At 42.6% G+C, this 23,855-nt stretch overlaps 1 protein-coding gene and 1 long non-coding RNA gene across 2 annotated transcripts in view; both read left to right on the forward strand.

Annotated features, from left to right (window-relative positions):
• Positions 1 to 7,305, forward strand: part of eipr1 (EARP complex and GARP complex interacting protein 1) — a 49,515-nt gene extending 42,210 nt beyond the window's left edge. Inside the window, exons 8-9 of the mRNA XM_079369986.1 lie at positions 2,681 to 2,848; positions 6,824 to 7,305. Coding sequence (XP_079226112.1) covers positions 2,681 to 2,848; positions 6,824 to 6,998 — 343 coding nt within the window. The 3' untranslated portion in view covers positions 6,999 to 7,305. The remainder of the gene's footprint in view (positions 1 to 2,680; positions 2,849 to 6,823) is intronic.
• Positions 7,306 to 20,500: 13,195 nt separating this feature from the next.
• LOC306840714 lies at positions 20,501 to 22,023 on the forward strand. Its single transcript, XR_013781363.1, has 3 exons — positions 20,501 to 20,554; positions 21,355 to 21,528; positions 21,641 to 22,023. It is a non-coding gene; the product is annotated as an uncharacterized lncRNA (long non-coding RNA).
• The last annotated feature ends 1,832 nt before the right edge of the window (positions 22,024 to 23,855 follow it).

The raw sequence follows: 23,855 nt of genomic DNA on the forward strand, positions 1-23,855 counted from the left end.
ATTTGCCTGATGGGAACGAAGCTCTAATTCAGCATGAGAGTGTGATTCAGGCGCATTCAGGAAAACTCACCAACAATAATGATAAACACCATGATAACTCCTTTGCTACACTGCTGATTGGTTTCTGGTTTTTATTAATGGCTTTATCTTCTAACTAATGAAATGCCCTAACTACTGCTGGTGCAATAAACTGCAGGTATACTCTAATTACTAATTAAAAACACAGCTACTCCTTTTGTCAGGAAGGGTTCAATCACTGTGGGTAGTTTGCATCCAAGTCCTGCTCAGGGTTGTCTCCTGCAAAAGCTTCAGGCGATACTGAGAGCTGTACACAGTGTACTGCTGGAGTGTGTGTGTGTGTGTGTGTGTGTGTGTGTGTGTGTGTGTGTGTGTGTGTGTGTGTGTGTGTGTGTGTGTGTGTGTGTGTGTGTGTGTGTGTGTGTGTGTGTGTGTGTGTGTGTGTGTGTGTGTGTGTGTGTGTGTGTGTGTGTGTGTGTGTGTGTGTGTGTGTGTGTGTGTGTGTTTCAACAGAGACACTCTCCTGTGTGAGCTGAATGGATGATCAGTGTGTCTGCAAGCCAAACTAGGCTATAACTGCTGCAGCAAACCAACCTTCATCTGATAGAGGCATGCATGCACACATATTTGAATGTACATATGCCTTTGTGCATGCAACCACACACACACACACACACACAGACACACACACACACAAACATACAGTTGAGCGTGTGTTATCTCCAAAAGAAGATAGGCTTGGCAAACATATCCATAACTGGAGATTGCTGCAGATGGGATCTTTTCAGATGGGAGATAAGTGTGTGTGTGTGTGTGTGTGTGTATGGAATGTGCATAGGTTTTTTTTAACTCTCGGTGAGGCTACAGAAATGTGTGTTTTCAAGCATTTCTATAATACATAGGCACATGTCTGTGTGTATTTGTCCTTTATCATTTTTGTGACGCATATTATGTGTGGGTGTTTCCCAAAGTGTGTGTGTCTGTGCTTTGTTGTGTGCACTCATTTTTCAGAGCGCAGCCAGGATATGGCCTCGGGGCTGCTGGGGGTATTAGGGACTATTTTTTAGAAGGGAAGCGGATTAAGGGAGCGCGGGGAACAGCGTGGCCGAGGCTGATTTCCTGTCAACAGCCTCGGTTATCCCTCAATCCCTCCCTGTGAGAGAACCGGGACCGCACTCTGAGCTGTGCCCCGGGCTCACAGAGAAAGAAAGAGAGAGAGAGACATAGACGAATACAAAGAGAGGAAGAGGAAGCAAAGGAGGAAGAGAGAGGGACAGAAATGGAGGGAAGAAGGAATGATGAGGAAGAATGGAAGTGAATCCAAAGCACTTTTCCAACACCAGGATCATAATGTGTTTGGCAATTATCATCAACTCATTTAAATCGAGCCCTAATATAGACTAGGAGGTAGAAAATCCTCATTTTTGGCATCAGAACAACAAACACTGTGAAAGGAATATTTCGCTGGGAATCACGCCGTGACAACGCTGCATTTTTATCGAATGACTTGCAAGAGTGAACGGAACATAAAGACCACCTCCGCAAGGCTGTGTATGTTGTAACATGTCGTCAGCCTGAACATACAGTCTCCATACAGACACATCAGAGCGTGCAGCGTATAGTTCTGTCCGTGTGTTTACTGCTCCTCTCGTACCACAAATATACATTTTTTTAAGGGAAGTTGGACGTTGGATAAAAAACTGCAGATCTGATCATTTAAAAGTGTTTCTGTGTGGATCTATACAGATCTTTTTTAGGATAAATATTTGATAGTGCTGCCACCTTTAGGAGTATTTTGATAATGATTGAAGCCCTTTCTAGCTAACTTTTACGTCACTCTTCAGGTTTCAAGCAGTTACACTTTAATCTAGTAATCTCTCACACGTCAAGGCTGTTCTCTGTTTTTTTATTCCGAAGTAAGATCCTTAAAACTCAACTTTTCAAGGTCAGGTTTTAATCATTTACAAGGTTATCATCCAAAAAAGTCTCCTCTACATCTTTTTGATTTTCTTCTTTTTTTAAAAACCTTCAATAAACCAGATTACAAAAACTCAGCATGAAGGAGCTTCAGGTTTAGTTCTCGAACACGGATGCAGCTGACATAAGCTCAGCTTGATTCTTTATTGTTCTCAAATGCTGAAGTGGGAGGTGGAGGTCTACTCCACTGCGAACGACCTAGAAGTGAAGACATTTCTCGTTCAGCGTCTCCAAAAGCTCTTGAGGCGGACTCTCCAAGCTGCCACCAACACCTGCATACTTGTTGTTATGTTAACAGATACTTTCACCTTCTTTGGAGGATATGAACATGAAACTGCTGCTTTCCTGCTGCGTCGTTCGATAAATGATTTATTTGATCACAAAAAAAAAAGATGATATTTTGCTCTGGGAAGCAGGATTGTTCTCCTGTGTGTTTGCTTTTTTTTAAGTCAAACACAAAACTAGATGAAATAGCTGTTTCTGTCCCTGCTGTGTTTGATCCACCCAAAGTAAGAGTGAACACGTCTGAATTTAATCATCAGCATCAACTTACATATGAGTGTGACGCCCCATTAAGATAATTCAGTCTGCTGAATGAACCACACTTCAAGTCCTCTTGATGTCTTCTCTGTCACTTAACGCCTCTCTGAGATTCTGCGTTTTCTTTTTCTTTTTTCTGTCCCAGGGTGTGGAGCGTGCGCTACAACCACAGCCATGACCAGCTGGTGTTGACAGCCAGCAGTGACAGCCGCCTCATCCTCTCCAATATGGTGTCCATCTCCTCGGAGCCTTTCGGACACTTGGTGGATGATGAGGAGCTCAGCGAGGGGGAGGACAACCACCAGGACGACAAGTAAGAGTTCGAGATGGAAATGCTTCTGCTCGTAAAAAATGACAAAGTAATTGTTTATGTGCACACTCTGGGTTATAACAGTAAGACAGTGGTTTCATACAAAGGTAATGTATTTTTAAAATCCAGGTGAAAGTGGTCTTTAATCTTGGGACTGTTAATCCACTGCATCGAGATGAAGAGCACTGTGCATGTTTGAGACAAATGTGTTGCAATAGTCAGGACATGACAGAATAAAACCTTTGACTGACCAGAGAAGCCACGACAGGCGCTGATGGTTCCGTCCTCAGCGGACCTGATCCTCGTTGAAGTTTGAAGCAGACGCTCACAGTTATGGAAAGTTCAGTGACTCTTGTGTTCGTGTTTCATTTCTCCTCTACTCTGATAATCTGGTGCACACACAAACAGCAGAATCAGAATCACTTCTTATTGCCAGGTACGTTTACACATATAAGGAATTTGTCCTGGTGTTTTGGTTTCAAAACAATTAACAAAGGAGGAGGGGGAGGTATTTATCCACAGAGCTGTCAATCAAACCTGAGCCGCCTGCTTGGAGGCCCACAGTCTGCGTACATGTGGCTACACTACCGTCACATCTTCGGATCGTCTTTTAAAACAGGATGTGAGATAGAGTTAATTCATGATGTTGCCATCGTCCACGTATTTTCTACCTCACTGTTACCAGAAGGAACCTTTAGGGACTCAATGATGAGTAAATGTTTTGCTCTAAGGAAGTAAAAATGTATTTTATGCAGGTAGAAAACAATTTGAATCATAAGCAGAGGTTACAGACCGACTCCCAATCCTGACACTGTTGACTGCATGTCGTCCTGCACTCTCTCTCCACACACTTCCTGCCTCTCTTTGACTCTCCAAATCACAGTCCTGTGTTGAAGCAAAGAGAAGCCTCATAAAAAAAGAGTATAAAATGCTTTAGCATGCACAACGATGTGCTTCCTGTTTCAAACTCTGAAGACAAAAACCTGCTCTCACATATTTTGACACCAGGAATAATCAAGAGGGGAAAGTAAATCACGAAGAATATTACAGTCAAAACACTTCAGGTGTTTTCCTCCAGAGTTTGAGGATTAGATTTCTTTGAATTGAAGAGATGTCATCTGTCATCGTAACCATTCAGTCATTTACAAATCGACTCTTTCTACGTCCATTATGGTCCCATTCCTCCTCTCAACCATAACTAGCAGCACTTACGCTCAATGACCGACTCTCATCCACAATTATCAACTCTTCTTCCTAATCGCCAGCTCTCAGCTTTACTTTTAACCCTTCCACTGCACTGATTGACCCCTCTTGTGTGCTCAGTGCGCGTCCTCTCCACAGAACCTGGACGCGACGCTCAAACCTCCTCCAGTGCTCGAGCTGTTTTCTCAATTTGTTCAGTTGCTTTTGAACAGTTTATTGAAATATTTGAGATGATTGGGTATCTGGAAGGGTTACTATTTACACAAATACAACTGAATCTCATTTCAGAATACTTCCCACTCTGCCTGCTGGAAGTATTTACCAGTAAAAGAGAGGACAAGCAGCAGCAATGGAAGCAGCTTTTGGACACACCTGTCCTCGAGTGTGCAGCGGTTTTAGCCTCTCTGGAATCTCCTTCATGTTAATTATCCACCTGGTTTGCTGCTGCTGCTTTGGTGCTTGACAGACTTTACATATTGGCGATTGATGATGATGATGATTGTCATCCAAGAATTTCGATAATATTATATATAGTTATTCTGGAACAGTTCAGACGAAAATGAAGATGACTTGAAAACAGCTGAGACTCCGTTTGACGAGCGTCTCACTCCAGCTCCTGCAAAACTCCCATGATTTTATTTCTGACGTTGGAAAGTCATCTGTGGTAGACAACTGGTTTTATATGGGCACCATTAGCCTAGTGTTTAGTGTGCAGCCCTCATGACCTGAGTCCTCCAAGCAGATGGTCCGGGTTTGAATCCCACCTGTGACTGCGTTCCCACATGTCATTCCCCACACTCTCTTCTCTTCTATCCACTGTCCTGTCTGTTTAATAAAGGCATAACATGACCTGTGTATCATTAAACATGCTGATGACTTAACTTCACTGGGAACATGGAAAATAAGCCCCCGAACATACATCATAATTAAAAAGTCATAAAACCTAGAGTCTTAAGTGTTGACGTATAAACAACAACTTCGGTGCCACTTCTGTCGAGACATCCCCAGTTACAAAAACCAAACCTAATGAAGTGTCTTCAACACCTGTGCAATGACTCCTACCAAAAGATCTGTATTCATCTTTTGATTTAATAGTTCTCAACCAGGCTGCAGCCCCTCATATCTCAGCAGGTGTGTTTGTAATAATAATAACTATAACAGGATACTTTTCGTAGACATAAGACAATTCAACATCTCTCTGACACATTTGAAACAAAATGGGAGGTTAATTCTGCACTGAACCATCGAGTTTATTTCACTGTCTCAAAATAGATTATATGACTTCCTTTAGCGGGGTATCTGTTCCGTATAATGTCTGCTAAAAATACAGTTATCTTCATTGCTAAGTGAAGCAACGACCATCATTTAGAAGCATTCGTTAGGTGTTCTAAGAAGAGCTTATTACTGATGTCTCGGCCAATGAATCAATACAAGCTGAGCTTCTGTTTCATTTAGGTGTGCAGCTCAGAGGGAGCAGCTTCTGTCTGTGGCAAACAGTTCATGTAAAATAAATCCAGATATGTATGTCACTGTTTCCCCTCAGGTCTGATTACAGCGGTGGGTTTAAAGGAAAAAAAAAAAAACTAGGGATGGCATTAAAGCTCCATCATGTTTCAGAGGTTTTATTTATTTCCACATTGATTTATCAGCAGGAGAAATGTCTCACACACACTCATGTCTCGTCTCACCACAGTAGATATTTTGAGTTAACTCGCTCCACAAAATATCGAGATGTATCTCGTCATCCAAAACTGCAGTTAAGGGAGAGGAGATGTTGACCTCTAGTAGCACTGTGGGGTTTATAACCTGCATGCACAAGAGGAAACTCTGCAGCACTGACCGAAACAAGAAGGTGATGCAATACACAAGTTCTTCACTTTCATTGTCTTCGAATGGAGATAAACTCTCAGGAGACGTCGAAGCTCTTGAACTAAAAAAATCCACAGAAAGTTACGACAATAATTCTCTAAGCTGACCGTGACCTGATGGGTGAAGCTGTGTGCTGAAACATGTTAATGCATTGTGCAGACAGCCTCTGAGTGTCCTGCTGGTTACAGTTCATATGTAGTAGATGTTGTACCTGCTCCAACAGATCACTGCTGTAGGTTGTTTTAACCATCGGCTGAACTGAGCCGAGTCCGATCCAGTTCATGAGTCATTCAGTTTAGCCTCATGGAGCTGGCAGTGGAAGGAAAGCCATGGGTTGCATTGAATCTGCAAGAATAATGTTTTAGAACGACGCTGCATCCAAAGTGTCAGATCAAAGTAGTCTTTTGTGCAAGCAACACACGATGTCAAAACGGCTTCAAGAAGGGGAGCTGGATAGCAGTCATAATGCGCCCCATGTGCAGAGGCTACAGTCCTCGTCGCAGCAGTTGCGGGCTCAAATCCCGCCTCGGCCCTTTGCTGCATGTCATCCTCCACTCACTCGTCCCAAAGTTTCCTGTCTCTCTTCAGCTGTCCTTTACAGTCAAGGCAAAATCGCTTTAAACAACTTTAAAAAAACACTTGAAGAAGTTGTTTCAAAAGTGTTTTTACAGATTCAAGGACGGCTGTTAAGATTCACGTTTGCACTGTGTATGAAGTCAATAATAAAGTTACATCCACTTGATGCAGGTTTTGTGATTTCTTATCTTACAGTGGCTGTGTATAAAACCGAAAGGAGAAGACACTGTGGCATTGAACTTGAGCATTTAACAACAACCCATCTCTCCAAATCCTCTGTGTTAGATGGGATGCATTGTAGTTCAACTCTTTGTGCTTTGTGTGTCTTAGGGGCAAGGAGCCTCTAAAGGACAGTGTGGTGTCCACCTATGAGGAACACGAGGACAGTGTGTACGCAGCAGAGTGGTCGTCTGCCGACCCGTGGCTCTTCGCCTCACTCAGCTACGACGGACGTCTCGTCATCAACAGAGTCCCTCGAGCTCTCAAATACCGCATCCTGCTCTGAGAGTGTTCAGGAGGGAAAGGCGATCGAAGTGTGTGTGTGTGTGCGTGTGTGTGTGCGTCTGTGTGTGTGTGTGTGTGTGTGTGCGTGTGTGTTTGCTAATGTGTGGATGATAAGAGTGTGAGAGAAGACATAAACAAAACTTTACACATTCTTTGCTACAACAGCTGCTAAAAGACATTCCATAAACAGCGAGTGTGTTGTGCAAACTGTATGTGAAGGCAGCGTGATGTACACACAGTATACTGTAGGTCAACTGTATGCAGCTGAATATTTCAAATAAAGTACAAACAGCTCGTGGATAAACATTCACACGGTGTGATTCTTAAGAGAAGCTGGACAGGTGGCGTACGGAAAGTTTTTAGATACACATAAGAGCAGTGCCAACAGTATAAAGATAAATCCTAAACGTTTGAGGATGTTTGAGCTCAGGCCGAGGACGGAGATGTCGAAGGGAGTCTGATGGAGTCCTCTCAGGTTGGCGTAGGACTGTCCCCAAGACGCCTGAGATTCAGATCCCTCACCATGTGTCTTCAAAACTTTTTTTTTTAATCTTGCCAACCTTACCTAGTCATGCATACCATGTGTTAGAGACATATTGTGAAAAGTTCAGGATGCAGGATCTAAACAAAAGGTAACAATGAAAACAAATACCAAAAAACAGCTTCAAGTAAGATCAGACTCAGGTGCTGACAGGGTATATGAATGCATACTTGTACTGTATTTTATCATCAACACTTACAAAGTTGTCAATGTCATCGTCTTTAGTTCCCTGCTGGTCATGACAAATCTTGGTCTTTTGCTTTTTTTCAAACATTTTAGCGTAAAGTTAATACCCGATATCTCATGTTGACTTAAACCTGAGCTGATAGTAAATATTGCTTGACTCAAATCATAGGTTTAATAGATTTGTTCTCTTTGTGATTTGTTTGTCAGAAAGTCTTTGGTTCGACCGTACATAAACCATCGTTCAAAAAGAATGACTTTACTTCAGAATTAGTGTGGACTCTTTGCATTCACTCTTTCAGTCTTTGTTCTCTTCTCTGTCCATGTCCTCTTTTCCTCCTCCCTACCTCTCTCACTTGTCACTCTCTCTCCTCCCTGAACCTCCCTTCATACAGTGTGTGTGTGTTGAGGCTGGTCGATAGTGACAGTCCGAGCCTCTGTTATGGCAGACAGCATTGACAGGCCTTTTAATTGCAGCTTGACTATATGCATCTCACACACACATATACACACACACGCACACACACACACACACACACACACGTGGGCCGAGGAAGGGGTGTGGGCTCTTCATTAGCTATGCCAGTCGGGGCAGGCAGAGCTGTGGCTGAATACAGAGCGTATGCAGCTATCTAATCAGAGAAGCTGCTCACACATTCATACACACACACACACACACACACACACACACACACACACACACACACACACACACACACACACACATACAGATAGATAGAGCTCTTGTTACACTGCAGTCAATTATTGAGAGGAGGGATCGGGGTGGAGAGACAGAGATGTGTAAAGGTAATCGCTGAATCTCGCTCATCTGGAAACTTGTGATGTTTGACACGGACGCACACACATGCAGCACGCATTTTCTCATCTCTCTCATCCTAATAAAGTTTATGGCACTCAGTGTTTCCATATGTGAATGGATAGATGATATATATATATATATATATATATATATATATATATATATATATATATATATATATATATAAAAACACACGGTTAGAAAAGCAGAAAACGATTTTTTTTATTTTATACTGAATGTCTTGCAGCTGATGGTAATGCAGATTCGTGACCATGAGTCAGTCTTCAGTGCAGTGGAGTATAAGTATGTGAAACAAATGCAACTAATAAGTAAAGCTGAAAGGCTTGCCAAGGGAAAATTACACAAAGTGTGATGCATGGGTAGTCAATATGGAGATATCGCTGGGCCTTCATCTATTTATCTTGCTGATATGTTAGCATGCAGCAAACTGGCTGTATGCAGCCGAACATTGAAAACATGTGAAGCTCTTTACAGCACTGTACATTTTGTTCATACTCTACGCCTTACTTTTGGTAGAAATGCATGAACGCTTCCCCTCCAGCTCATGGTGATACATAAGGACTTATGCAATGCTGGCATTTAGGCCATACAATTTTCAGGTCAAATCCTAGCATAGGAACTGTGGAGTAACACCATGGGCAAAGTTTGGGTCCGACTGAGGTTTATACAGTAAAGGGTCCGAATGAGACCTCGTGTTGCACCCTACTGCCTCCTTCCTCTTCAGCTGTCCTATCCAGTAAAGACAAAAAGGCCCAAAAAATAACTTTAAAAATAATCTACGTACTGAGTGTTAAAACCGAGCAGCCACCTCAGATGTTGCAAAAAGCGAATGCAGTTTTTCAAGCGTCCACTTGGCAAAGCCAAGGAATCCAGAAAAGGTCTATAAACACACGCACATTACCTTTTAAGGTGCTGAGTTAAAACAATCATTAAAGTCTATGAATTCCCCAATTAGAAATGCCTTTTGTCAGATTTTTATTTTTCTTATTATTTTGTACCAAGTCAGACATTTGTTATTGCACTAACACAAAGCACGGCTGTAGCTCCCTTTGTGGAGCTTGTGTTAGCATTTTTAACCTTAAGAAAAGGCTCTGCAAGTTATACCCAGATTATTTCCAAGTAAAATACAAACAAAACATTTCGTCACTTTATTCAGCAGTCTCACCTGTATTTGATTGGACTCTGTTGTTTGCCCCATTGTGATAGTTCTCCATAGCTTTAACCGCTGTGAGTGATGTCATTCACATGTCAGTTTAAATTATAGCTCAGTATGTCTCGGACAGGATTTCAAAATAGGACAGAATTTCATTTACAATAAAACGTTCTCAGCAGTTAGCTTTCAACCATTCAATGCCCTACTTCCTGCCTCTGCTAAAACGATAGCAGCATAAAAACAGGACATATGTTCCTTCCGACAAAAGCCAAAGGATCTAATGTTACTGTCGTCACTGATTAGTCACCGCAGCGTGACTTCTCCTCTCCACCCACAGCCTCCGCTCACAGATCTACAGCTACTGAGAGATGCAGCATCATGAATAATCCAGGCTGTCGTCACCTGCTCGTCGTGTGACCACCCCCACTTCAACGTGCCAGCCGCCTGAGCCTCCTCGGGTCATGAACCTTTTGACCTGGAATGAGAGATGACAGTGTAGTTGGTGCTGCGGGCAGCCTCACATGAGTTCGTGCTCTCGCCTGCAAAGTCACTCGCATGTAACAGAGAGAAAAAGAGTGAAATATTTACGTTGCCGGGGAAGAGAATGTTTTCTTTTTTTTAAGCATGGAGAAGATTCTCTGAGCTATGTAGAAGTGGAATAACTATGGAGACGTTTGCATCTAATGTTCTATGCAAGGATGAAACATCATGAAAAAGCACCACAAAGACGCTATAAAGAATCGAATGAATCATTTCTGAGAACAGTGGACACGGCTGTCTATATTTATTTGTTCTTTGCATTGTGTTTCTCTGTAAATGTCACTCACACTGCCAGCTGTTTTATTGTTACCTTATTCGCTCCTTATCAACAAAGATCACACATATCATCCCCAGCTTACACAGGAAATGCAGCCCACATCTTTCTGAAACAAAAGTGTTTCTGTAACGTCTTGAATGGCGGTAAATTGTACTTGAGGGTCACCTGAGAGTCTTCCTCTAAGTGTGGAGGCGGGATTTGATTCAGCTGCTGCGGAAATGAAATAAGAAAAAATTTGATTTCATTTAATTATTTATTCATGTTGGCGATGCAATATTGAGCCACCTGGGGTGTTTGTGTGTGTGTGTGTGTGTGTGTGTGTGTGGCGGGGGGTGTTTCAGGTGATTAATGCCTCAGAGAAAGTTTGACTCATTTGCATGCAGGAGAATTTATATGACCCGCTGAAATGAAAATTATGCTCAGACACGTTGCTCTCTGCAGAAATGGGAGACAGAAAGACAAACAATAGAAAGAGTGACTCGGAGCGGGGAACAAGAGGACTTAAGAGTTCTGCAGAGGAACATGCTGAAGTGAAATTAATGGTATGAAGAGGAAAGGAATGTGGAGGATCCTTTGTGTGAAGAGGAAGAGAGATTCCTGACGATGTGTGTGTGTGTGTGTGTGTGTGTGTGTGACCCTCAAGGGGGTTGATGGTGCAAGTCGTGCGAATGACTTTCAGAATCATGATGATAATGCATTTATGTTTCTCTCCTCCAAAAGCTCTAGAGGTTGACATGAAAGGCAAAAAGGCATCATACAGTATTAAAGTCCCAAACAATCCAAGTCAAAGTATCTTCAATTAAAAAAAAACAAAACAACATATTCTAGAAGTTCAATCACAACATCAAAAACAACATTTGGGGAAAACACAATTTTTTTAGTGTTTTTCTAAAGATCTATTTCAGGGCTTTTTGCCTTTATTGGACTGGACAGTGGATAGAGCAGGAAATCAGGGTGAGAGAGAGGGGAGCGACCTGCCAGAAAGGAGCCAGAGTTCGGAGGCAAACTTGGGTCATCTGTCTAAAAAGACAGAATCTTCTGGGTCATGTGGTTTCATTGATTTTGAAGTGGGCTTCTATGAGGTACTCGTGAATCGACCCTCCATTGTTGTTTTAATGCTTGTACTTAAGTTCTCAAAAGCACATTTTTGAAGGCTATTGAAGGTTTCCAGCACCTCTGATAAATGTTTCATTGAGACAACAAGAACCTTATCTACTGCAGAAAACAATAAGTAGTTATAGTTTTTACTTAAAAATTAGCAAACATCATTGGATGCATAAATGTCAGGCTTATGATGAAACACTTTCTATGAGCTGTGATTTACTGTAGACTGGATTCTCTTTGCAAAAGTGAACCTTCTTGCAGCTGCAGAGTGCTCTTTGTTTGTGAATTTCTCTTCGCTCAGTAGCGGTGGGAGCCCAGATGAAACATGGCCTCTTCAATCCTGATGTTAGCTCGGAGCGTGCAAGGATAGCTACTTAACACTGACAACCACCCTGTAGTCAGAGAAAAGCTCTTGTGTGTCCTAAGCTACTTATTTACTGTCCTATCACTTCTGCAGGAGATAAACTGCTCCAGCGTCGGGTGAACAGAGACTATTAAGCCATCGGTAAAACTACAAGATGGGTCTCTATTTCAGAAATCCTTGTAGTTAAATATGTCTCTTTTTTTCAAACCTTTGACTGATTTGCATATGCACTCTCCGTCTTATGGGTATCCCAAAGCATTAATATCTTAGAGCCATGTATTAGCGCTAACAGATTTCTGCACCTAATTTAATGTAAAAAAGAAGGCTGCACCAAAAGGCTGCCAAGCTTGTTCCCCTAACATACAGTATTTACCCCCTTTTAAACTCTTCACCGTGCTATTAGAGACACTATGGCACAGTTATTTTCTCTGTGCTTGATATCATTCAGCTTTGTGTGGCTGACTGACCTTCCTTTCTTCTGGGATGAGAGGAACCACAATGGACGAGGTGCTATCGAGATACAGCATGCACCTCGCTCCCTTCTCCCACCTCATTGTTCCTCAATTACTGAGCGAGCACATGAGGCACACATCAGGCGTTATTTATGGCTCTTTTTTCCCCCCACCACAACGTACATATAATTACCTCTCAAAAGCTGTAATTGTGCTCATTTCTCATGTCCGGTGTGGACATCCTCTCCTGTGCCCTCGTGGCATCTCCATGGAGATTGAAAGCCGAGCACGTTAAAGGACGTCACAGGTCGTAGGTCTTACTTTGGATAGCAGGAGGTATTTAGACCATGTTAATTGGAGAGCAGAATATATGGCTAGCCCTTCTCACGAATGCACTACGCTCCTGAACACGTCTGACATTGTCCGGGTGGGTGCTTGTGGGCGAATAATGTTCATCCCACAAGTAAAGTACCCAAGTGAAGTCAGGTTAAATCAAATGATGTTTGAGGTCAGCTGGTAAAAGTGTAAACATTCACCTCAAGTGAGAAGGCCTCTGCTTTCTATTCTTCACTACTCCTCTCAGGTCTCCTTATCTGAGCTCCAAACAACCAGTCACATTCACATTACATTCAGGTAAGTTAGTCACCCAGTGGTGCAGTGCAGAGTATACACAGGTGTACAGAGTATACCCTCTTATGTTTCTGTCTTCAGAGGGTATACCCACTTCTAAATGTTCTCTGATTCACACCAACGATAGATTGACTATATTCTGTATAACGCTTTTTTTCTTAGTATTGTGAAGGGATGACCATTTAAACTCTGTCTCTCATTTGCAGGTACGCGCTAACTGAATATACAAGAGGAGAATTACATGTCACTGTTTATTAATGAGGTGGTTTTTTTTGTATTGGACGGGACAATTTGTGGTTAAAAATTAAGCGTATACCCGCTTCTCCAGTCACCACTAAACCACTGGATTCACCTGTTAACCTAATAATTGTGTTTTTGGACTCGGGAAGCTAAAACTCCCTCCCTCCTGCGTAGGAGGACGAACATGCAACATGCAAACTCCACACAGAGAAGACCCTGTGCGACTGGGACTTTGAGCCAGGAGTCTTTTTGCTAAGCACTGAGCCACCAAGAAGATGCATATTTTGTTTAAAAAGTTTGGCCCAGGCTATTTCAGCAAATGAGCATCAGAAAGCTAAATACAAAATATACTGTATACTTAAATGTTAGAATTGTTATTATTGTAAAAACATTGTAAGCATCTTATTCTAAGCTTCTCAAATCGGACATGAAACATGTAAGTGTCACTTACTAGGTGATTCACTTCACTTGAAAATAACTGCAGTAAAAGATGACAGAGAGAAATGTATTTCTAAGAAAATTTATGTAACCTAGCTTTTGTGTCTTTTGGCGACAATCACTTCCCTATAAAATGTGCAATGACATTCAAGGATGTTTCTTCTTCACCTCATCCCCCAGTTGTAGTTTGAGACTCCAGCTTTGGTACGTGAGGCCGACTGACTAATGATTGAAGTGACTTGTGAGTCCGTCACCGACGTCCTGGCAATAAGGAGTGACAGTTTGTATGTGTTTGATCAATGGAGCATTGCTTGGGGGACAGAGCGGGAGCAGGGGGCCGTGGTGACTCGCAGACCTCTTTGTCAATCACAAGGCCGGCAAACGACTCCCCATGAAATCCATTAAAACCAATTTAACTGGAGCCGTTCAGCTCAGAACGCCATGAACGCTCGACCCATGGTGAATAATGATGGATTTTCAAAACTTTGGTGGTTTGAGTTGATTGCAGAGTATTATTTCCAGGCCCTGGTGTGTCATTCATTATTATGTGGTGAAAAGGGCTCACAGTGAGAGAACATTCAGCATTGATTCAATCCGACCAGATCTCATATCTGAACAGTCATTTTAATTTTCTCATTCTTTTCTCTTTTGGTCCATCAAATGACTTTTTTAAGGGACATGCTTGATAGATGTTCAGAGAAGTCTCATTTTACTTCTAAGACACCTTGATTAGTACAGTGCATTTAATTGTTTATGAGAAAATTGTTGATTTTTCAATGGTCTCCCCTCCCCTGGTATCTTCACCCATGGACTCCACCTCCAGCCTAAAGCACAACATTTGCACAGGTCCGCTGTTTATATTCTCGCTGGCGAAGGAGTGAAGTGTACAAAGAAAACTCAGGGGGGTGATTACATTTAAAGAGACACACTCACCAGAACGGAGCGTTCTGAGAGAGCTGGTTTCTACAGGGTCACAAACCCTCCTCTGCTGCTTCATACATGTTATATTTGGACCAAAGCACAGCACAGGTGTTTTATTTAGACCACAGGGTTTGAAAAGGTGGAAATATAATGTAATATGTCCTCAACGGATTATGCATACATTTTCACGGTTAGGGATGTAGTTGATTAGACAGACAGCTGGACACGATGTAGCTGGTTGTCAGGGAGATTAGGGCTTACCTCAGTTTCACCTCTTTATCTTTTTCAAGGATGATCAGAAATCAGGTGGTGGTAGCATTTCCAATATGGCGACCACCATTGTTTGACCTTAAAATGCCTCCTCAGGAACCTATGGCTGACGTCACTGGGACTACGTCCATGTTTTATACAGTCTTTGTGTGTAATACTGCACTCTTTTTTCTTTTTTTTTTGCTTTTCCTACCCTGAGATCTTTTATTTGTGTCCACCTTTTCAGAATCTAGTCAGGAGCAACACATGATTCACAAGCAGTCACCACATCCACTTCCGTGAGTGTCACAGCAAAGATGCACTGATGCATGAGGATTAGCTGCAAGGCTACAGCAGAGTGTATGTGCGTGTGATCATGCGATGGCTCTGTCCTCCTCTGACCCCTGGCTGTTTTACTGTCTGGCTGCACGCTCTCTCTCTCTCTCTCTCTCTCTCTCTCTCTCTCCTTCTCCTTCGCCTTCTCCTCTGTGCTCACTGGTTCACATCAGACACGACGTCCACCGCAGAGAGAGCCCGGACACACTCATGGGAACGGCCTGACCCAGATCTGTCTTCTCCTCTGCCCAGCTGACCACACATACACAGACACACACTCGGGCACAGATGCACTTGACATTTGGGTCACTGACAAGACATCAGGTGAGGACAGAGGAGCCCAGGTGACAAGGAGACGCAGTGAACCTTTGCTGTGATATTGCCCCTGTGAGCCCGTGAAAACACACACACACACACACACACACACACACCTACACACACACACACACACGAAAGCTGCACACGAACACACACTTGTCTCCATGCTGTGTTTGCCTGTCATGCGAGCAAGAGGAATAGCTGTGCCTGTTTCTCCTCTTTGAAAGCTTGTGAAGGCCTCACCATTCAGACAGCGTCCTTCTGGAGCTCTTATCCCACGGCTCGTCTCCAAGGTGGTTTATTTTCCTTCAAGACATCAGCGGCACTTAGCACATCAGCTGCATCTCGTGAAACTAGTATCAACAATCAGAACCTTTACAAAAACAGACGTTGCACTGCTTGTTATTGAAAGGATAAACAAGTACCGACCTTGAAAAATCAACAAATTCTATCCATCTATCAGAAAAGAATGAATGTTTACCGTCATGCGTGTAGGTTTGGCATGACAAGATTCAGATGCAAACACTTGAAATTTAAGATAAGCAGATTTGATTGTTGTGACCTGATTGAGATGGAAGTCTGTCTAAACAGGAGGGGGAGCACACACGTCTGCCAGAGTAAATAATCAAGAGTTAGCAGATTGGTCTGATATCCATGCTAACAAAAAGCATACGCCTTTTATACAGTGGGAATCTGCCGCACCAAATCTCAGCCGATATTCTGCATTTGTACTATTTCTATTAAATCTCTCTTTGGCATGATATTGATGCCCCACATTTTGTTACGGTGTTGTGTTAGCACAATAGGCTTGACATGTAATCAAATAGCACCAGCTCCACATCCACTTAGACATGCAGACACACACATACGGCGCTGTTCTTTTGAACATGCAAGCCAACAACTGTCTGTTCTACTCCGTCACATTCAGAGGACAGAAACAACGGCAATAAACATCCAAATCAAAGTTTAAAAGAAGCAGCTCGTGTGTGCAGCTCACACTCTATAAAGCACTGAACATCGTCTCAATGACGATGAACAGTGAGGTCAATCAGTCGATGAATGAGGCTGTTGCTAAGAGGCAGAGCATGTCATCTACCAACTGAGAGGTTGTGGGTTCGATCCCAAGCTCCTGCAGTAAAATTCTGGTCCTTGGGAAAGACACTGAACTCTGTATTGCTCCTGTTGCTTTAATGTGTGTTGACAATGTGTGTGACTGGAATAGTATTGATGGCACTTAGCAGTCCATTTACAACTGGTTTCTGTGGAGGCATTATAAACGCCCAATGATGGAGGTTGCCATATTAGTATTAAAAAAAAAAATCTTCCCTGTATAGTTTTTCCCAATAAAGAAATAAACTAAGCTTATAAGCTATGGCAAACAAATTCACATTTTTGTGCAAACCATTCAAGGCCCTGAACTGAAAACCCAGCACGTTTCTGCACTCTTCTTAGTATGTAAGTTGACTTCAGCAGCACATTAACAGCTCTAAGCATAAAGAAATGATACTAAAGGGGGCAGCTTTACTAACCAAACTGCTTCATTTTATGAGTTGGGATTTGGAATGGGCTGTTTATTTTCATCTACATTGTCATCGATATTTGTGTGTTCTGAGGTTCTGCGTACATTTGCATACATGTACCATCATGCTGCAAGGGGACAACAGATACAATGAGCCTAAAGCTAAATAATGGCATATTGACACGTTTATGTGCATTAATGAGAACTGCCCTGATGTTAAATAAATAGGGGATGCAGTGCACAAATACTGCAAACAAAATAAGCTGCAGTACTTTTGCTGCAGTCCCAAATTAAGGCAATAAACCCATTATTAAGTACATGTGTATTCTTTTTAATATAACAAAATAAGACCCCATTTTGGATTATGCTCAATTAACACTACAGTTTAATTATTTTAGCCTCCAGTGTGCATTTATCTACAGCGTTTAGCCTTCGTCTTTGCTTTCTGATGCAGCCACGTGACATGGTGCATATTAAACCCTGATTGTATGTAATGAATATTTGATGGAATAAATGATCAAACTAAATGTAAATGCGTATCTATTTCCTTGCATACTGTATATCTTATGTTCAGCATGGAGGGGGGGCCCAAGTAATGAAACTGTGGACATCTGATCAATTCCTTCTGATCTGTCCATACTGGCCTGCACGCACGCACTCACACGCACACACACGCGTGCACACACAGTCACAGGCACACACTCCCTCAGTGTCTCTGAACAATAAATTAGTATTACGTTCCAGCAGAAGCCACTCTGAGCTTCATTCATAGCAGTGACAATGTAGTCTCAGAGGTGCATTTTTTTTTATCTGCTGGGACGTGTGTGTGTGTGTGTGTTTGTGTATGTGTGCGTATGTGTGTGTGTGTGTGGGTCTGCCTGCTTGCTATAATAAGGCTGGCTCTCTGTCTCTCTCCCTCCCGCCTTCCAGTCCCACTTTCTGAGGGAAGCGGGCGGAGGAGGAAGTGACCTATATAGGCTGCATCTCTCTCTCTCTATCGCGTCTGCTCCTGCTTCATGCATTTCAACGATGAGTGTGTGTGTGTGTGTGTGTGTGTGTGTGCAAGAGAGAGAAAGAGTGTGCTGTGGAAAGCGCGTATGAATTATTCACCGGATGCCTCAACACGACCGCCTTCAATAAAACCATCCCCCTTAATGAGTCTTAATGACAGCCTCAGCATGGAGACAATCAAAGAGTGTGTGTGTGTGTGTGTGTGTGTGTGTGTGCAAGTGAGTGCGTGGGTGGGTAGACAGAGGGAGCATGGGTGCTAGAACGGTGGCCTGCATGCATTGCAGTGAGCCTACCTGCTGCCTCGCTCTGCTGTGTGTGTGTGTGTGTCTGCGCAGGTGCAGAGGCAAGCGCTGCCTTTGCCCCGGGCTCTGTCAGGGTTGCCGGGGGTAACACTACCTGAGACTTTGAAATGAACATGAAAGCGAATGTCTCAGCAGGGGAGGTGAGAGGAGAAGCTCGCTGGGTGGAGCAGCCGAGGAGATGAGCTCGCCTCCCTTTGGATCGTCAGGATGTTTGTGGGTTTGAACTCTAAAATGACTTAATCCATCCTCCTCCTCCTCCTCCCCCCTTAAGTTCACAACACTCCTTCTTTCTTTTTTTTTGACCGCTTTATTATTCTGTCTAGTAAATCCTGTTTTTTAAAATGTCTTTATCAAGCACTTTTCACACATGCACTAAAAATGTATCAAAGATTTCAGATCAGCCTGCACCTGAAATCCCTCTGAGTTCCCCTTTCACAGTCCATGAAAGCAGGACGTTTTCTTGTGTTGGGTGAGGGTCTTGCACCAATCGCAGTGGGTTTTTTTCCTTAAAATTACCTACATTCACACCTCCGCTGACCCCGACTTTCTTTCAGAAATGTTTCCAGGTGGCAGAAAAAGTCAGGATAAATTCGCCATGAAAAGTTTAACTGTTTGTTTACTTGACTGACTGAAATGTTGAGAAATTTGCAGGTATGCAGTGCATTTATGAAAGGAAGTTTACTTTTCAATTTACCGCCACTCTTCCTGTTTTAGCGTCTGCTGGTGGGATTTATAGAGCCATACTATTTTCTTTTTGTAAGTGTCACAGCTGTGAACTCCCAGACCCACACTTTGAGCGTGAGACTCCATGTCTGGCTGAATCGACACAAATCTCATGTCTGTCACGCCACACATACCTGTTCTACGCTTACTTCTTGTTTTGTTTAGTGGGTCGGGGATGCTGAGAGGTCATAAGGCTAAGACAGCACCTTTAACAAATTGTTGTGAACGCACCAATCGTCATTTTCATCTTTCTGAACAACGCTGTCTATGAGTTCACTTTTCAACAGAGCAAATCAGTTTCAGTGTCGGCTTGGCTGATTTATTCTTTATTTTGAAATACAAATCCTCATCCAGAAACGCTGAGTCAGTTTACTTTTATTTTACTCTCCCTATCTTAAAAATGAAGAGTCTTTTAAGAACAAACAAAAAGAAAAATCTGTCCATTACTGAGCAGTTTACGTCTGACTTGTCTCTGACTCCTCCCCAACAGCTGGCAGTGATGAAATCAACTCTAATCTGAAACTCATTTCCACTCAAAATACCACTTGTAGCCCTCTGACTCTGTTTGTGTTCCTGAGTCTTTCTGCTGCAGACTGTTGTGTATGACGGGGCCTCAGGTGACCCCGTCAGCCCGAACCCAGCAGCAGATGTAGAGGCCACACTGGCACGGCGGTGTCATCGCCCAAACAGCTGTGACTCCAGAGGACTGGAGTCTCCACGGCAATGATGGATGACTGAGACAAGGCCGGATAACCTCACAGGCCCACACAACTTCTGGGAGCTGGAGTTTGGAAAAAGGCTGAGAGTATCAAACGAAACAGCAATGAAACAAATCATTTTTGATCTAAAGCAGGGGTGATTGAAGATTTGTTTCTTTTCCTCGGCCTTTGTTGTAAAAGTTTTTGTTTTTGCCGGCTGGTTTTAGGTGACTTCATGAAGTATTTTCACCAAACATTTATTTTCTTTTTCTAATCCAGATAACATTAATCGTGTCCAGACAGGAACACAAAAAACATTTACATTTTTGTTTGTCATTTCTGTCTAACTCGTCTGTTCTCGAGAGCTGCAAAGATTGATAAAAGGATTAATACATCGATAAAAGGCAGGAAATGTAGCAATCGTTGAGTTGTCACAGTGTTCATGTTTGATCTGCTGTAATTATGATGATTCAGTTCAGTTGTTTGTGTTTATTCTCCGTCTCTCCCTTCCTTCTCTGTCTCCTGCAGGTATGCGAGTGGCAGGAGGTGTGGCTGGCTTCTCCACCCAGCAGACGACGCACACCTGACTCCACTCAGTAATCATCTCCTCTATAAGAACCTGGTCTTCTCTCCTCTCTGCCAGGTCATTCCGTCCTGTTTGGTAGTGTCACTGTGTTTCATGTTAACTGAGCTATTTGGATATTTTTTGGGCTCCTGGTTAGTCCTTCTCCTTACCTGTGTTCTCTTGTGTCCAGATTTGCTGTTGTGCCTCAGTTTTCCTTGCCGGAGCTTCCAGAGTGACGTTGTGGAGTTTTTCTGACGAGCCAGCTCCCAGCCTTCACTGCCTGCTTGTTTTCTGTTTGGACATTAAGCAAGCGTTAAACCTTTTAGTCCCGTGTCAGTCTCTGCTCTTTGGGGTTCAACTTACCCAAACTTTAACAGCAATGACAAAAAGGCCAATTATGAAGAACAAGTAAGTTGCTAGTGTCCCTCGCACTGGTCCACGTACTGCCTCAAAACTGTCAGGAATCAGAATCCAAAGTAGTTTTGATTGCCAAAAAGTCGAGGACATTTACACAACATATACTATAGTGACTTATTTTGTGTAGCAGCTCGTGTTCAATGCAGTATATTTAACTAATATCTGACTATTGTATTTATGCTCTCCAAACCACAGATAGATCTGCTAAATAATGCCTTACCATTGCTCCAAGTTTGAATTTGTTTTGTGTACTTGTCTGAAAATATCTCAACGTGCCAAACTAGCGTGGGGACTTTGGGACCTGAAGATGTAATAGAATGATTATTCAAATCAGGTTAATGTTGGAAATTGAAGGTGCGAAGGGTTGAGGACGTTTGTGATGCATAAAAAATGTTCTGTGTGGGGAGAAAAACAGGAAGTATGGTTTCTATGTGAAACATGTCAACGAGATGCAAATGGACCCAAAATAGAGGTCAGGTGTAGTTTAGTAGAGCTGCAGAATGAAGTGCAAAGTTTTCATGTTTTATTTCTCCAGTGATGGATGCAGCCACAAAGGAGACGGATTTCTGTAATTTGCTGTCTCTTCTATGCAAATTGCGTCGTCATGCCGGCACTGCAGCAATTAGACAACGGATGACAACGGTCGTGTTTCTCACGGCTTATTGCACACGCCTTCTGCTCCAACACAGCATCTCCCAAAGCCTTGTGGGTAAGAGGCGACATGGAAGGAAGCAGAAAAAGAGAAATCTCTTCTCCTCCTCTCTTTATCTGTTTGAATATTCTGTACGAGCAGCTCCTCACAAGCCTGTTTCCCTCTTCAGACGCTGTCTAAAGCAGCTTGCTGCTAAGAAGATAAGGACTAATGCTTCCAGGTCCTCTTCAGGAGCCGAGTCTGTGATCAGCACTTGGCCACCTCGATTGGTGCAGAGGGCTTTGTGCTGTACGGTTTAAGAGTAGTGTTTCTGGAACGCGTGCATCCATCTGATGTATATTGAGTACTCCTGTTCTCATCATGCACTAAGCCGCGAGGGAATTATATTATTTTTGAAAGTTTTTAATGCCAGACTTTTGGTTGAAATTCCAATAAATGATGCTCCTTAAAGTATGCAATCTGCAGTCTGATATAACGCAAAACTATTCATTCAGAACTACATGATGTATTGCTATAAAAAGAAGATTTGATGATTTTTCAGACTGAGCAATCAGGATGTTGTAAGACGTATAGGCTGTAGTTATATACAAATGTGATTTGTCAGTTTACATGGTATTATATATTTTCTAAGGCAGATGCTGTGACAAACACCTTTTACAATGCTTTCACACACAGGATGAATTATTGACATTCCTGTTGAATAAAGAGCAACATGAGTACAGAGTTAAGAGTTGCACGACTAACACTTTTCCAAAGCATTACTTTACACCACTGTTTTCTTAAAATGCATGATTATAGTCTTGTGAGGTGGCATCATCAGCCTGGTCTGTGTCACGATGTAGCCCAACATGCTTGTGCAGGGTAGCGACTGCTTGTAATTCACAATGAATGGAGTCAGTCACAGGTGTTGGATAATGGAAGCAGCTGCAGTTGTCATGACAGCTTATATATCTGCATATTACTGTATTCTGGTCCCGCTGGTGTGTAGTACACAGTTCACCCCTACAGATAAATTTATAGGTGTTTCTTAATCACAATTTTAGGGTATGTGATATCAGTGATTCTGACATCACAGCATTACTTTGGTTAATACTTCATAGCCTCCCAGGTGACATTGGTAGTCACAGCTTTGCACTGTGTACACAGGTTTACATATATGTTAACAAAGCACAGGAAAAAAACAAACAACCTTAAAGGAGGAAGTTAGGGATTTCTCTGTCTTTGATAACTGTTGGAAATTAGAAGTCTTTGCATGGCCGAGCTCTTCGTGCCAGTTGTGTTGAAGTTATGCCAATTTTCACGAAATGGTGCAACAGTTATATTTTATCTGAACTGAAGGTTCAACACACATCTCTGCTCGTACGTGAATATTCACCTGTTGGTTTTAAAATATTCTACTGGTGAAGCGCCAAACTGGTGAGATATTCAATTCCATCAAAGTGCTTCATTGGCTTTGAGGGGAATCTTTTATTGGTGCAGCCATATTTTTGCTCATAACTTCTATCATCAACAGCGGCCAGAAAGTTGTAACCTGACTCCAAACATGTGATGATTTAGTGCAGCGCTTGACTATAGAAAAGCTATTGATCTACTGCACCATCCAAAGCGCTCCTTAAAAATTCACAAGGCCAATAAACACACATAAACCTCACCTGGCAAACCTTTTGTTAACAACACACGCTAAGTGGCTAATGGCTAATGATATAGTGAATCGTAGTTATTTACGGCTCAGAGCTTCGCGGGAAAAGTGATCATAAATCAGCTGTCGGAGAAGCAACCATTTAAACTGAAGTGCATGTTAAGCTGTAAACAACATCAAAATTAATCTTTATGTCAATGAGTGTTTTTTTAATACCTGGCTGTGCTTTGCTTTTAAAGCGAGTGGAGACCATGTTCGGACCGCCAGACTGTGAGTAACTGGAAATCTCATCTTTGTTAACCTCAACTGTAACTAAATTTCATCTTCCACCACGAGGGAATAAATAGAAATATCAGAATTCACCACAGAGCGCCGTTCCTCCTATTGCACCAGATGATATCGCCCTCTATACACTGTATTCCCATTGCTGTAAAATTCCATTAGACTGCTAAAATGACTTGTCCTCCCGCTGCAAGAGGTGCCGTCTGTTTGCAGATTCTATCACGGACCGCGCGCTAGCCCCCGTTTCAGACACTTCCACACACATATCCTCACACATACACACACACACACACACACACACACACACACACTCATGCTCTGTCCCGACAGGCTCGTAATGATGTACTGTGTTCGGGTGTTACAGGGGTTTCTTCAGATGGCCGGACGGCTGTAGAGAGGAAGCCTTAATGGTCCAAACACCCTGCTGACCATTAAACACATAGAAACCAGCCATGCTCCGTGT

Source organism: Symphodus melops, assembly GCF_947650265.1.
Source record: "Symphodus melops genome assembly, chromosome: 19".
NCBI lineage: Eukaryota > Metazoa > Chordata > Actinopteri > Labriformes > Labridae > Symphodus > Symphodus melops.